Source organism: Orycteropus afer, unplaced genomic scaffold, assembly GCF_000298275.1.
Source record: "Orycteropus afer afer isolate SDZICR_OR568_19922 unplaced genomic scaffold, OryAfe1.0 scaffold00063, whole genome shotgun sequence".
Taxonomy (NCBI): Eukaryota; Metazoa; Chordata; class Mammalia; order Tubulidentata; family Orycteropodidae; genus Orycteropus; species Orycteropus afer.
In genome coordinates, this window is record NW_006921650.1 from 12,250,113 (window position 1) to 12,263,723 (window position 13,611).

At 37.9% G+C, this 13,611-nt stretch overlaps 1 protein-coding gene across 1 annotated transcript in view; it reads right to left on the reverse strand.

Moving 5' to 3' along the window:
• Positions 1 to 8,183: 8,183 nt before the first annotated feature.
• The window catches only part of ADAM22 (ADAM metallopeptidase domain 22), a 339,260-nt gene continuing 333,832 nt past the window's right edge, over positions 8,184 to 13,611 (reverse strand). The window contains exon 32 of the mRNA XM_042780809.1: positions 8,184 to 8,204. Within this exon, the coding sequence (XP_042636743.1) occupies positions 8,184 to 8,204 (21 nt within the window). The remainder of the gene's footprint in view (positions 8,205 to 13,611) is intronic.

Sequence of the window (13,611 nt, forward strand, 5' to 3'; positions counted from 1 at the left end):
ATGTCTGGTTCGGTGTTTCATTCATTGTACAATTCCAGTGACACCTCACCCACTTGCTTCTTGGTTTATTTTTTTCTTAAAGCATTTAGTTGGAGGCTTGAGTTCATCTAGTTGAATTTCTCAGTTACTTGGAGAAGTAACAAGGTTCTTCTAGTTACTTCAACTCAGGATTTAACTTTATTTTGGAGATGTGCAATTTAGGCTTGCACTTCAGAAGACTGCATGATTTATAAAACATTTAAAATAGTTCATGAACTCCTACAGGAATGTAGATGCAGGAGACCTGAGTTCCTGGGGGCAGCTGGAGTCGATCTGGATCTGAGCTGTCATACTTAATCACAGCTCTCACTCCTGTTGAGCCAGTGGAGTTTAGACTCCAGCATGATGTTCCAAACCGCCAGTCCATGAGATGGCACAGGAGCTAACACTGCTGTCTCCTTTAAGCTAGACTCTGCTTTTGCTTAACTGAATGTTTGTTACTGTTTCAGTGTTCATCTTAATTCCTATAATATAAATAGAAATGTAAGAAATGGAGGTATATATAATCACCATTTTTAAAAATCTCATACTAAATGTACAAACCCTTAGCCAGTGAAATTCTTCTGTTTTCCTCACATTAAAACAGTACCTGGAGCTCTGGTGGTGTAGTGCCTAAAGCATTTGACTGCTAACCAGAAGGCTGGTCGTTCAAACCTACCAGCCACTCCTCAGAAGGAAGATGGGGCAATCTACTTCCTTAGTGATACCACCTCAGAAACCCAAGGAGGGTCGCTGTAAGTAGGATGTGACTCCACAGCAGTGAGTTTTTGTTTTGTTTTGTTTTATTTTGACTACTTATAACTACTTTTTTCCTCTACAACGTATGAGCTGAAGGCAAGGAAATTGCAAATGCCAGGGTAATGACTGGTGGGTAAAATGGTGATTGCCAGAAAGTGTCTCAGGCCAGGGTGGACCAGTGTTTTAGGCAGTGAGCTCATTTATGTAAACTGAACCCATCGAAGTCCCAGTGCTTTGGAGACCGGCACAGGAGAACATGTTAAATAAGCATGTTATATATTAAGTATGAGGAAAGGCAGGTGGACAACAGAAGGGTTCTGCCAATCAGCTGAGGAAACTGCCCAAGTCTCCTAGGCTTACTAGAAGACTGTTCTAGTTCTCATATGTGGTTGGTCTCTTTTGGAGCCATGTGGAACAGAAAAGGAAGAAATAAACCTCCAAGAGCTCCTCCAGAGAGTGTCTGAGAGAAACCATGGCTTGGGGGGGGGGGGAGGAAAAAGATTAGAATTGTGCATCAAAATAACATAAATCTTTTATTGAAACTCACTTTACTGATGTTACAATGAGAGTAACATAGAAAACTATGGTATCTTATTAGCTTCAGAAGTGAATACTAATAAAATTGTGCCAGAAACCTGAACAAGTTACAGTGACCTTTAAAAACAGTAAGATTTTATTTACCTACAATGTTAGAACAATTACATAACTGGAACAGCCATAAAACAAATCACATTTGCTCAGGAAAGCAATAGCCATGTACATTTCAATTGCTGTTTGGCAGAACCAGGTAATTTTACAAATGGAGTAAGAACCTGAAGAGCAGAGTAGCAGAGAGAATGTAATGGTAACATGATGCAAATCTAAGTATATACACGTGATTACCTGGATTCCGCAAGTGTAAAACTATGCTGCTATTGACACTTCCCCAGGGGGTGGCTTCCATTCTCTGTAGATGGGACATCACCCCTTGAAGACAACAGATGTGGAAAAACACTAGTACACAGCTCCACTGATTAACAAACTGCAGTGGTTAGGTAGAACACCTTTTTTGGAGGGGGAGTCTCTTCCAGCAAGTTAAAAAGAAAAAAAAAAGACAAGACATATATACAAGTATATATTTCGTCATTGTGAATAATAAACCTTTTGTTGAGCACTTTTGTAGTTTGTGTAAAAAAAAAATTTTTTTTTTTTTTAACATATAAAAACAAAGGTATTGGGTCATTTTTACCCATTGAAAAAACTGGTTGTAGCATCACAGTTTGATTTTGTGCTGGATTTAAAAGGAAAAGTGGAGTTTCTTAATCAGGCAGTGATACACAGGTACAATTTAGCAGGAACTCTTGTACTATTACTGAATAAATGCATTAATTCATATCAGCACGTTCTGTATTGTGGTATCTGGTATAACTTAGCACCACTATATTTAAAGATGGGGCTATTTACATTATTATTTTAGAGCTTAACCCTCAAAACTACTCATCCACAGTCTGAAACTTCATAAAATAAGAGGCCAAGGCCTAAAGTAAATGTAGACTAATATATTTTTGAACATACTTTTCCTCATAAACTCTTTGAAAACTTTATTACTTTGTGCAATATCTTTAAAAGATTACTTAGTCTCATTGTATGCCTTTTGTGGGGAAAAAAAAATATGTGCATACACACATATGCACAGTTTGCCTTAGTTTTTGATTTCAGGGATACCTAGGAAGATGAAGTGTTGATCCATTTCACCAAACCCCTCCCAGCGTGCACAGGTTCTTGGAACAATGCAACAGGGATACCACAGTGGTGACTGGCTGTGCTATTGACTAGACCATGAGTTACTTGTAAACCCTAGGTCAAAGCTGGTCATTCAGTCTTAGGCACCCTGTCCCTCTCCCTGCTGCCTCCCCAGTGGCCATCTTCTGCAATTCTTGCTTACCTGGCTTTGGAGCTCTCATGTGAATCTCCATTCTGCTCCTATGCCAGGAATAAATGCTGGACCACCTCTCAGGGCTCCCTGTTTCTTCCTCTTCACATACAGGGCACAAGAATGGGCTGGATACTTAACAATGTAAAAAATGGATACTTTATGAAAGTCCTTAGCTCTCCCAGGAGGAAACTTGCTGCACCCCAAATCATAATATTAACCACTCAGAAAATGTCTTAGGTAAAAATAAAAGTTTGGGGCCCAAATTAAGTCCTAGCCCATAGAAATGTTAGCCTCTTTATATCTAATAGAGTGAGAATAAGAAATTTATCTTGACTCCATGTATTTTAAAATAAAAAGTATTTGGGTGGCATGCCCATATGTAGGTTTGGTAGATAGTATTTCTACATATGTGTTTGTATGTGCTATAAGAATGTCCATAATGTAGTAGAGCTGACACAGGACAGTTATGAAAACTTCTTAGCCATAACCAAATACCTGGAGAGAATGAGTTGCTGGGCCTGTGGGCTCAAGACCATAGTCACGGGACAGCAAAGTCAACTGGTATAACACAGTCCACAAAGATATTGTTCTACAAAGATACTGTTGTACATCCTACTTTGCTGAGTAGCAACTGGGGTCTTAAAAGCTTTCAAGTGGCCATCTAAGGTACAACTATTGGTCTCTCCTCATCCAGAGCCCCAAAAATTAAGAAAATCAAAGACACATGTTAACAATTAGTCCAGGAGACTAGTGGACCATGTGAACCTCAGCCTCCATGACCCAATGACCAGAAGAACTAGATGGTACCTGGATACCACTGCCAACTACTCAGAAAGGGATCACATTAGGAGAACATAGAAAGTGGGAGAAAAGTGTGGAATAAAACTCAAAAAAGACCAGTCTTCCTGGTCTGATAGAGACTGGCTGAACCCCCAAAATATGGCCCTTAGTCACTCTTCAAGCCTGGAACTGAACTCAATCCTGTGGCTCACCTTTCAAACAAACAGTAGATCTATGAGGTGAACAATAACACCAGGGGGGTATGCACTCCTTCAGACAATCAACCAAAAGTGATCAAAATGGCAGCACTTGCCCAGGCATTAAGCTCAGAAGGCAAGGAAGGGGTGGGAAAGAAAAGACAAAGGGAAATGGTGACTACAGGGAGCAAGTGGGAAGAATGCTGTTACATTGTGGGGACTGTAATCAAATGTCATGAAACTATGTATGAACTGTTGAATGGAAAACCAATTTGCTCTGTAAACTTTCACCCAAATCACAATAAAAAGGTTATTTAAAAAAAAAGTGGGTGGCAATTTTAGAGGAAAGTAAAATGGAAAGAAAAGAATCAAAAGCATAAACGTTGATTATTATGCTGTAATGGGAGTTTGAGCCTTTCATAGAAAATTCATCCCGACTTGTCAAATGGTAAAATGATCCCTAACAGACGCTGCCTGTATGGGTGTCCCAAACAGACTAGGGCTGCAGCCGCCTAGGCTCTGTTTGTTCCTGTCGATTCTGAGCCTGCTTCTCCCCTTCCTGCAGAGCTACCCAGGATCCTCCCAGTATAGCCCCTTTAAGTTTATATAAAATAAGGTAAAATAAAATACTCTTTTCTTTAGGTAAGAATTTATTATCATGTGGAATAACATAAGGAAATTCTTAAAGCACTAAACACCTAAGGTTAAAATAGAACTACATGATAATAGGAAATGAAGACTTGGTGAAATGAGTGAACTTGATATTGAAACACTGAAAGAAGTGACTAGAAATGCCGTATTTCTTCTGGCCCAAAGGTAAAAGTAAAGAACCAAATCTAAAACAAGTAAAAGTTAAAGTACTCACTAGAGATCTGAGACAATGGATATGATTAAATTAAGTCTGCAAGAGGACTCAACGTAAAAGAAAAAAATGTAAGCCTATTAAGGAGTTCAAACATAAATAGTTCTTCTCTGGAAGTGAACAGGATATCTAATTTTATCTTTTCAGGAACTTCTTCAATTTTATATTTAGAAATTCTATGCTTATATTCTATTATATGCAAACAATTTTAAACACTTGTAAAAAAAAAGAAACTAATGTCACTTAATAAGCACCAACTTCAAACTAAAAAAATATTTTAGCATTTAACCTTGTATTTGCTTTATCAATCAATATTTTTAAAAGAAACAGTTCTAAGAATAGGTCATTCCTTGAAACACTAGGTTTCTTTAAAAAATACAGCAACCACAGTAAATTGAAAGCACTCACTATGTTGCACTGTGTGATAAGCACTGGTTTATCCCTTTCCACGGATTACCTAGAGAGATCATTCTAGCTGCAGACTTCAGCAGATGCTACTTCCTGTCTGAAGAAAGAGTGGCTCCATGCAGAGACCAGTTGGTCTGCAAATCAGTTTCTTAAGGCCCTGGTTACCTCACACCTACCTACTGATTCTCTGAGTGGAATGATTGGAACTGTCCCTTTAAGTTAGGATTTACTGCACTCTGTGACTAAGGATAACTGGACCATGTCAGGTATCAGGGCTGTCATCTATGCACAAAAATTTAGAAAAGAGGAAAAGGCATACAATGGACATAAAGGCCAAATAACTACTGCCCTCTGTTTTGTATCACAATTTTAAAATGGATTAGGGGATATAAATGTTTGTTAGTAACATGATACAAACTGCTACTTGGCCTCAAAGTTTCTCTTCAAATTAAATACTTACTAATAAATAATGCTGTGCTTGTATCTAGTGCCATGCATCATTCTCTCTGCCTCAGTGGATGAAATGTCACAGATACTTAAATACCTCTAGAGCATCAACCACGAGTACTCATAGATATTTCTTGAAAATATCCATTGAGATTCTACATTTGTCACAGAAATCTGCAAATGGTTCTAAGACTATTTAATCATGGAACACAGAGTGTACACACGGACTAGAACATTAAAGTTCCTAAACTGAAAATTATAATCTCACTGCATGTTAAGAAAAAAAAAAAATAATTCATTCAGTTCTATATGAAGGTTATTAAATCCAAGGTAGAGGACTGACTATAAACTACCCACCTCTAGAACAACCATGCCTCCCAAAAGGCACATAATAATGATTCTCATGTGAAATAATAATTTTCATGTAAAAATAATTAAAGAGACAGAAAAACAGACTTGAGGAGGGAGAGGGAGAGTGAAAAGGAGATCTGTTGACTACTTAGTGAGCCATTTATAGATTCTTTCAATTTAGGGCTTGTGTAACTATAACTAGGAAGCATAAATATGTTACATTCAAATCTATAAACTCTTTTATAGTCAAAATAAATCCTGTAACATTAGCTTTTTATACACTCAATACCAGAAAATATTCAACGCACATTAAAAAGTGATCGTGGTCAAAAGCCACTTTATTTGCTACATCTTGAAATCTGTCTACCCTCCTGTCTTTGGCTTGAGTCATGTGGCAACACTGCCCAAGCAAGGTTCACCCAAGCCTTAGTCTGAGCAATTGTTTCATTATAGTACCAGCAATCACATCCCTTCCTGTCATTAAAAAAATGCTATTTGTATCATATATTTTAGGATGCTTACTTTTTAAATATTCTCAAAGACTTTCAGAAGAGAGGTCTATTACAGAAGAAATAAACATACAGAGTATGAAACATTGCTTTCTAATTTGATGTTTCAGTTTAGGCATCTAAGATGATTAGTCATGAAGACAAAATGGATTTTGTCCATAGACATTACTGGGAAAAAATAAATTGAGAAATTATTTCCAAAATCTTGCCTGCAGATTCCATTCATCTCAAGAAAAAGTAAAGAAAATGAGGAAATTCAGAAGAAATTCACATACAGAACATTTGACTGATCCTATCAATTTACAAGTTCACTAGAGTAGCCTTCCTAAGCTAGCTTTCTTTTCACCAGACAGCTAGCTGCGTTATAATGGCTACCAAACTTTGGTTTTAAAGGAGGGGCCTTTAACATAGATTTTTCATTTTTCTGTAGATTAAAAAAATATAGGGTCCAACACATCAGATTCTTTCCCCTGCCAGCTATGTGTGTAACTTCACAGTTGCTGCACACCTGTGCCTTTAGGCTCTTGAGGCTTTCCAGTCCAGACTGGAGAACCTTCCATCCTCTCTCGCTTCAAAATCAGTGCTGAATGACCTGTTGGGACTTCTTAAGTCCCACCAATAACAAGTATCTTTAATAAACAGTGTAAAAGTTGATTTTGTTTAAACAAGTAATTTCACCCATCAGGGTAGTTAAAAAGTTTTTTTTTTAAGGAATAAAACTGTAGGCCATAAAAGGTTAGATTATTGGCAAATTGAAAGCTACTGATTCACTAGCAACTGTAGTCTCGTGTATCTTTGGTGCACTTGTTGAATCTCAGCAGGACTTTCTGCTGTGGGGCTTACAGGCCTCCAGTGTGAGACTAGCAGAAGTTCTCTGGTAAGGTAACAGCTGCTGAGGCAGGCAGGCATTGTATGCCACAAGAGGAAAAGTGGACAGGCTGGATCAGTCATCCCCAGGGACTAGCTAACCAGCAGCAGTGTCTCAGGGCAGGACAGCAGCTGCACTATTGGGCTCCTGCTCCAGCAGGCTGTGGAGGCCATAGGAATTGCTGGACATCTTGTTCTTTTGCTCAATGAACCACTCAATAAAACTGCCTCCAGACTGTCTATAATTTAAAGAGATATCACATGTTTTGGACAAATACTAATTATGGAGAGACAAATTTACAGCACTGATCACTATTATTTACAACATCTGTGTACAATCTTTAAGGACCATTTGATGGATGATGATGATGTGATTTGTAATAGACTGTTTTTAGGCATTTGGCAAAATACACTTGTGTGTAACAGCTGTTTTTCTTTTTAATTTTAAAAATGTTTACATATGTACAATTGTCCGTGTATGCTGCTATAAGTATGAAAAGTAAAAAATAAAACAAAAATTAAAATACATGTTTAAAGTTAGATATGGGATATTGGCCTCTCAAAGCTTAAAAGTCCTGCAGAAAGATCCTATATGCCTTAGCCCCGCATGCTAGTTTCTATTATGGGATGTTGTTTCCTTACATGTGGAAAACAATAAACAGAAGCTTCATGCACATAGCATTACTGTCTACAAGGAGAATGTGCTTCAGAATGTCAAGTTCTGAATCCACTGTAGTCCCTTAAGAAACTTGCTACATTTGGGTCATGTGAGTTAATTTTAGTGATAGTTCTACTTATATCTGTCATGCGGATTATCCATTAACATACCAGTCCCTTTATTGTTCTGTGTTATAATATAACATTTCTTTTCATGGTTCAGTTAAATCCTAAGCCAATGACAAAAAGAAAATGATATCTAGATGTGATAATCAGCTTCCTCTCCTCTGTGCCATCTCAGAGGGTCTTTGTGTTGTCTGAAGAGCAGATAGATTTGCAGTGTTTCCATGAGGCTGGGTTTCTATAAAAGTTGAAGTAAACAGTTTCGATGTGTCACATGTAAACAGTTGATCTTAAATGGATGTCTCCCATAGCTGCATAACAGAGAAGAGCAAAAATATACATTATGAAAACAGGAAACATACATTCTAAACTATGAAGATGAGAAGTATTTAATTGGTTCCACTCATGTATATATGATTATGGATACACACTCTTGCCAAGTCTAATGAATTCATAAAATAAACACTCTTAAGTTTTAGCTTTCTCTCTTTGTTCTCTAAACCTGTGCCTCAACCTTTTTAACAACTGCTTCCTTTTGATACAAAAAAACCTCACTTCCTCATTTAATTTACTTGAAATTTTGAATAAATATTTTATCTAAAACAAAATAAAATAATTTAAAATATTATATTCAACTACCTATGTCCTTTTCCCATAGAATTCTGATACAACCAGTTAGAGCAGTTATCATCAACTTCAGGTGCTTATCACTATGATCTGGGGAGATTTTTAAAGTTCCACTGCCCAGGCACAACACTAAGTCAAGTAAATAAAAATCTCTCTGGAGGGGACACATTTATCAGTGTATTTTAAAAGCTCTTCCAGTGGTTCCCATATTACAGTCAAGACTGAGAACCACTGACTCCAGAGAAATGTGATTCTGTCAATAATACCATCACTCTTTTGATAATTACTGAGTGGGCCTATGACCAAGGCCATACAGTCACCAATTCCATTCCCACCTCCTAGAAAAGTATTCTGTCTCAAGAATTAATGTTATTAGGGTAGAACAATACATTCAGGGCATGATGTCACATCTTCAACTCCTCCACCCTTTCCCTCTCCTTGCCCCCATCACCAGCCTGTTGAGCTCCATCTTCTACAGTGTTCAGTAATTGCCTTAATGGACTGAAAGCAACTCTGGCACAATTAAATATGAATCCAATTAAGTGCACCAGAGAAGGAAGGCCAATTAAAAAAAAAAAAAACCAAGATGATAAAATATGTTTCCAGGAAAAATGATATGGTATAATTATTATAAGCATAAACAAAGCCTGAGACCAGTGTGACTTCAATTGCATCCAATATCCATCCAAATTCCATTTTTATTGGACATTTGGGACATGTTATTGTATACCTAATGAGTTTCTGGGAAAGAAAAAGCCAAGTGACTAAGTGGATGTTTCTATGTAGGCTCCAATAATATTTTCTCTCAAACCTTCATGGAAATATTGTTCTGAATATTTACACTGGCTACCCAACAAGCTACTTTTGCTATCATTCATATATGTGTGTGTGTCTGTCTGTGTGTATATATATGTTGTTGTTGTTGTTATGTGCCGTCGAGTCGGCCCCGACTCATAGCGACCCCTCCTTGGGTTTCCGAGGCAGTTATCACTACGGAAGTAGGATTGCCCAACCTTCCTTCCGAGGAGTGGCTGGTGGGTTTGAACCGCCAGCCGTCTGGTTAGCAGGCAAGTGTCTTAGCCACTATATGTATGTGTGTGTGTGTGTGTATATATATACACACACACACACACATATATCTTTATACGTATTTTTCATCAAAAAGATACCTCCCGACTTAAGCCCTTTAGAAACCAAAGGTATCCTCAGTGTGATCTCTCACAATGTGAGGGGTCATCGTGAGCAGGCAATACTGGTTGGTGGAGAGGACTGAAAAGGAAAGGTTAAGCAGGGACTTGCAGAGTACCTGTCACAAAGGGGAAAATCTGAATTGATGTTCAGATTATGTTGTAGAGTAATGAAGAGTTTAGACTTTGGCCTCAGAGAGCCTCAATTTCCTCATATATGGTTATAAAGATTAAATAATAAGTGGCAACTTAGAGAAAGAAGAAAGGAATAAATGAATGGCATTGGGGAAACCCGAGTCATTACTCTCTAAGTGAGGAAAGAGGAACAAAGAACTCTAAACTACCACTTGGAAAAGACCTGACTTTGGCATGTCTGTGTGGCTGCAACAGAAGGGTCTTGCTGATAGGAAGATCATCTTGCTTGGATCTTCAGAGCCCAAAAAGACAGCCCTGAGACAGGTACCACCCTTTCTGGAAGACTCTCCCACAGAGGTTCATGAGGATGTGCCACAGGGGATAGAATCAATCAGGCCTTTCACACAACCAGCCCAGTGGCCACAGTCCTCATAGGACATTCTGCTCAGCCCAGGAAAGGGGCTGTGGGCCAGCCATTTCTTCTGGGGAGCTGTCACTTTCACAGGCTCCCATGTGAGAAGGTCTCCAACAACCTGAATCATGACATGGCAACAGCAGAGACAGTGTCATTAACTTGATGAAGCAAAATAGCGATGTAGGCAATTCAGTGGGGAAAAAAGTGAAGTACTGTACCTGGACAATTCCCCAGAAGGAGAAGATTTCAATTTTGATCTCCTTATCACAAAATCATATGACAAACAATTGAATTCCTATAACAAATCTTTTTTAAGGCCAGAAAGCTAAGTACTAAGAATCTGAGTCATCTTCTTTTCTATCTTTTACCATTTCCCACATTAGCACATAAAGGTAATTTTTTATGATTAACAAAAACAACAATGATTTTTTTAAAGTCATTTTTATTACAGTGATCTAATCAGTGATTGATATTTTCTTACTGGCTATGGCGTTGACTGAGTTAAAATTTGAATGATACATGTTTACTCCAAAACCCCTAATTTATATTCAGAATCACAGGTACTGACACATCTTTCAAAACCTACAAGCAGGAACTTCCAGTAAGATGGTGGAATAGGCAGACAAGCTACACAGACCCTCTTCAACAAATAAAAGAGAAACCAATTGACAGAGATACAGAAACCAATCCTGGAAGTATACAGAAATGGATTAGGCATCAACTAGTGGAAAAACCTGAATGAAAACATCCAGTACATAGACCGTCAGAGCAATGGACCGTCAGCTACTCTGACAGAACCAACAGCCTGAATATTTCCAAGTGGTGTTGGACCCTGAGAATTGACTTAAAGATCAGCCCTGGTTGCCAAGGGCTGCAGGAACAACTGAGCTGGTGGCCTATGACTAGGAAGGTAAATAGCAAGGAAGGAGAAAGCCTGAGCTGTGGACTTTCGGCTGTCTGGAAGGTGCAGCCATTTTGAATGTTTACAAGTGGTGGCCATTTTGGATTGTAAAGTGACAGCATTCTCATTTGGATTTCAGGGACCAAAGAATAGGCTCCATTTGCCAATGACTGCAGGGATATACGGGAGGGTCACAACAGAAAAGGAGACACATGGTGAGTGTGTAAGTGCTGCCAACTAGCAAATAGAGGAGCACAGCATAGTACCCTGCTTATGTAGATAACATTAAAAAAAAATGAAAATCGTGGGCAAGTGACTCCATCATACAGTCACCAATTAAACATAAACACAAAAATGACACAATGCCTTGGAGACAACAGAGCATCACAGTCCACACAAAGAAGTAAGATAAAGCACGAGAAACAAGGGACCAGGATACAGACCCAAAACACATCCCTGAGGAAGACACAGCAGTGAAACTCTCTGATAAGGAATTTAAAAGAATTATATTTAAGTATCTTCAATGAATTGAGAGGCAGATCAAGGAAAACACTGACAAACCTGAGGAAAACAAAGAAAAAACCCTACAACAATTTCTAAAGACAATACAAGAACAAAATGGCAAAATAAATGAAAAATTAGAAAAGATACAAAATCTACATACAGAAATCTAGAAGATCAATACTAAATTTTCAGAAATAGATAACACATTGAATGAGCAAAAGAGTAGAATTGAATCAATGGAAGACAGAATTAGTAAGACTGAAGGCAAATACCTCAATACGTCTTTGGAAAGCAATCAATCAGAAAAGAGATCAAAACAAAATGAAGAAAGACTAAGGATCAATACAAAATGAAGAAAGACTAAAAGGAGTAACCTACATGTAATCAGAATTCCAGAACAGGAAGAGACAAAACCACAGAGAAAATTGTCAAAGATTTGTTGGAAGAGAATTTTCCTGGTATGATGAAAGATGAGAACATATCTATTCAAGAAGCCCAATGAACCCCAAACAGGACAGACCCCAAAAGAAAAACACCAAGACATATCATCATCAAACTCACCAAAACCAAAGACAAAGAAGGAATTCTGAAAGCAACATGGGAAAAACAAAAAGTTACCTACAAGGGGCAACCAACAAGACTGAGCTTGGATTTCTCGGCAGAAACCATGCAGGAGAGAAGACAATAGGATGGTATATATAAAACCCTGAAAGAGAAAAATTTCCAACCAAGAATTATGTAGCCAGCAAAACTGTCCCTCAAATATGATGGTGAAATTAGGCCATTTCCAGATAAGCAGAAATTAAGGGAATTTGTTAAAACCAGACCAACCTTACAAGAGATGCAAAAGGAAGTCCTTTGGACAGAGAACCAGCAACAGCCAACAACTGACCATTTACACACATGATGACATAACCCAGAAATCAACCCAGTTATGGAAATATCCAAAGTAAATAAGCCTTCAAGATTGTAAACAGGAAACCAGAGACATCAATTGGCAAATGAGGACAACTAAAAACCAAAAAGAGGGAAAAAATTGTGTATTTACAGAACTTCTAAATGGCAGGGAAGTCAAAACAACTACAGGCTAGAACGGACTGTTCTAAACCTGAGAAGAAAATTATAAATCATGGGGTAACCTCAAAGAAAAATGGTAAACCTTCACATCAAAATAAAAAAGAAGACCAGCACAAATATTTAGCAAATACTTAAACAACAGCAACTAAAGAAGTGATAACATGATTCATAAACAAAATGAGCTCAGCACAGAAAATTATATGGAACAAGGAAATCAACACCATGAAAAAGCACATAACAAAATGACAGCAACAAATTCATACCTGTTGATAATTACGTATCTGACAAGGGACTTAACTCTAAAATTTATAGAAAATGCCAACACCTCAACAACAAAAAGATTAACAATCCAGTTAAAAAATGGGCAGAAGACATGAATAGACACTTCACCAAAGAGAATTATTCAGGCAGCTAGCAAATACATGAAGAAATGCTCACGATCATTGGCCATCAGAGAGATGCAAATCAAAACAACAATGGGATACCATCTCACCCCAGCACTAATGGCAAAGTTCAATAAGACAGAAAATAACAAATGCTGGTGAGGATGTAGAGAGATTGGGAGTCTCATACACTGCTGGTGGGACTGTCAAATGATACAACCATTGTGGAAAACAGTATGGTGATTCCTTAAAAAGCTAGAATTAGAAATACCATTTGAGTCAGTAATCCTATTACTAGATATATATCCTAAAGAAATGAGAGCCAGGACAAGAGCAGATATATGCACACCCATGTTCATCGCAGCACTATTTACAGTAGCAAAAAGATAGAAACAACCTATGCACACATCAACAGAAGAATGGATAATCAAACTATGGTACATACACACAATAGAATACTGTGCAACCCTAAAGAATAACAGAACCAGC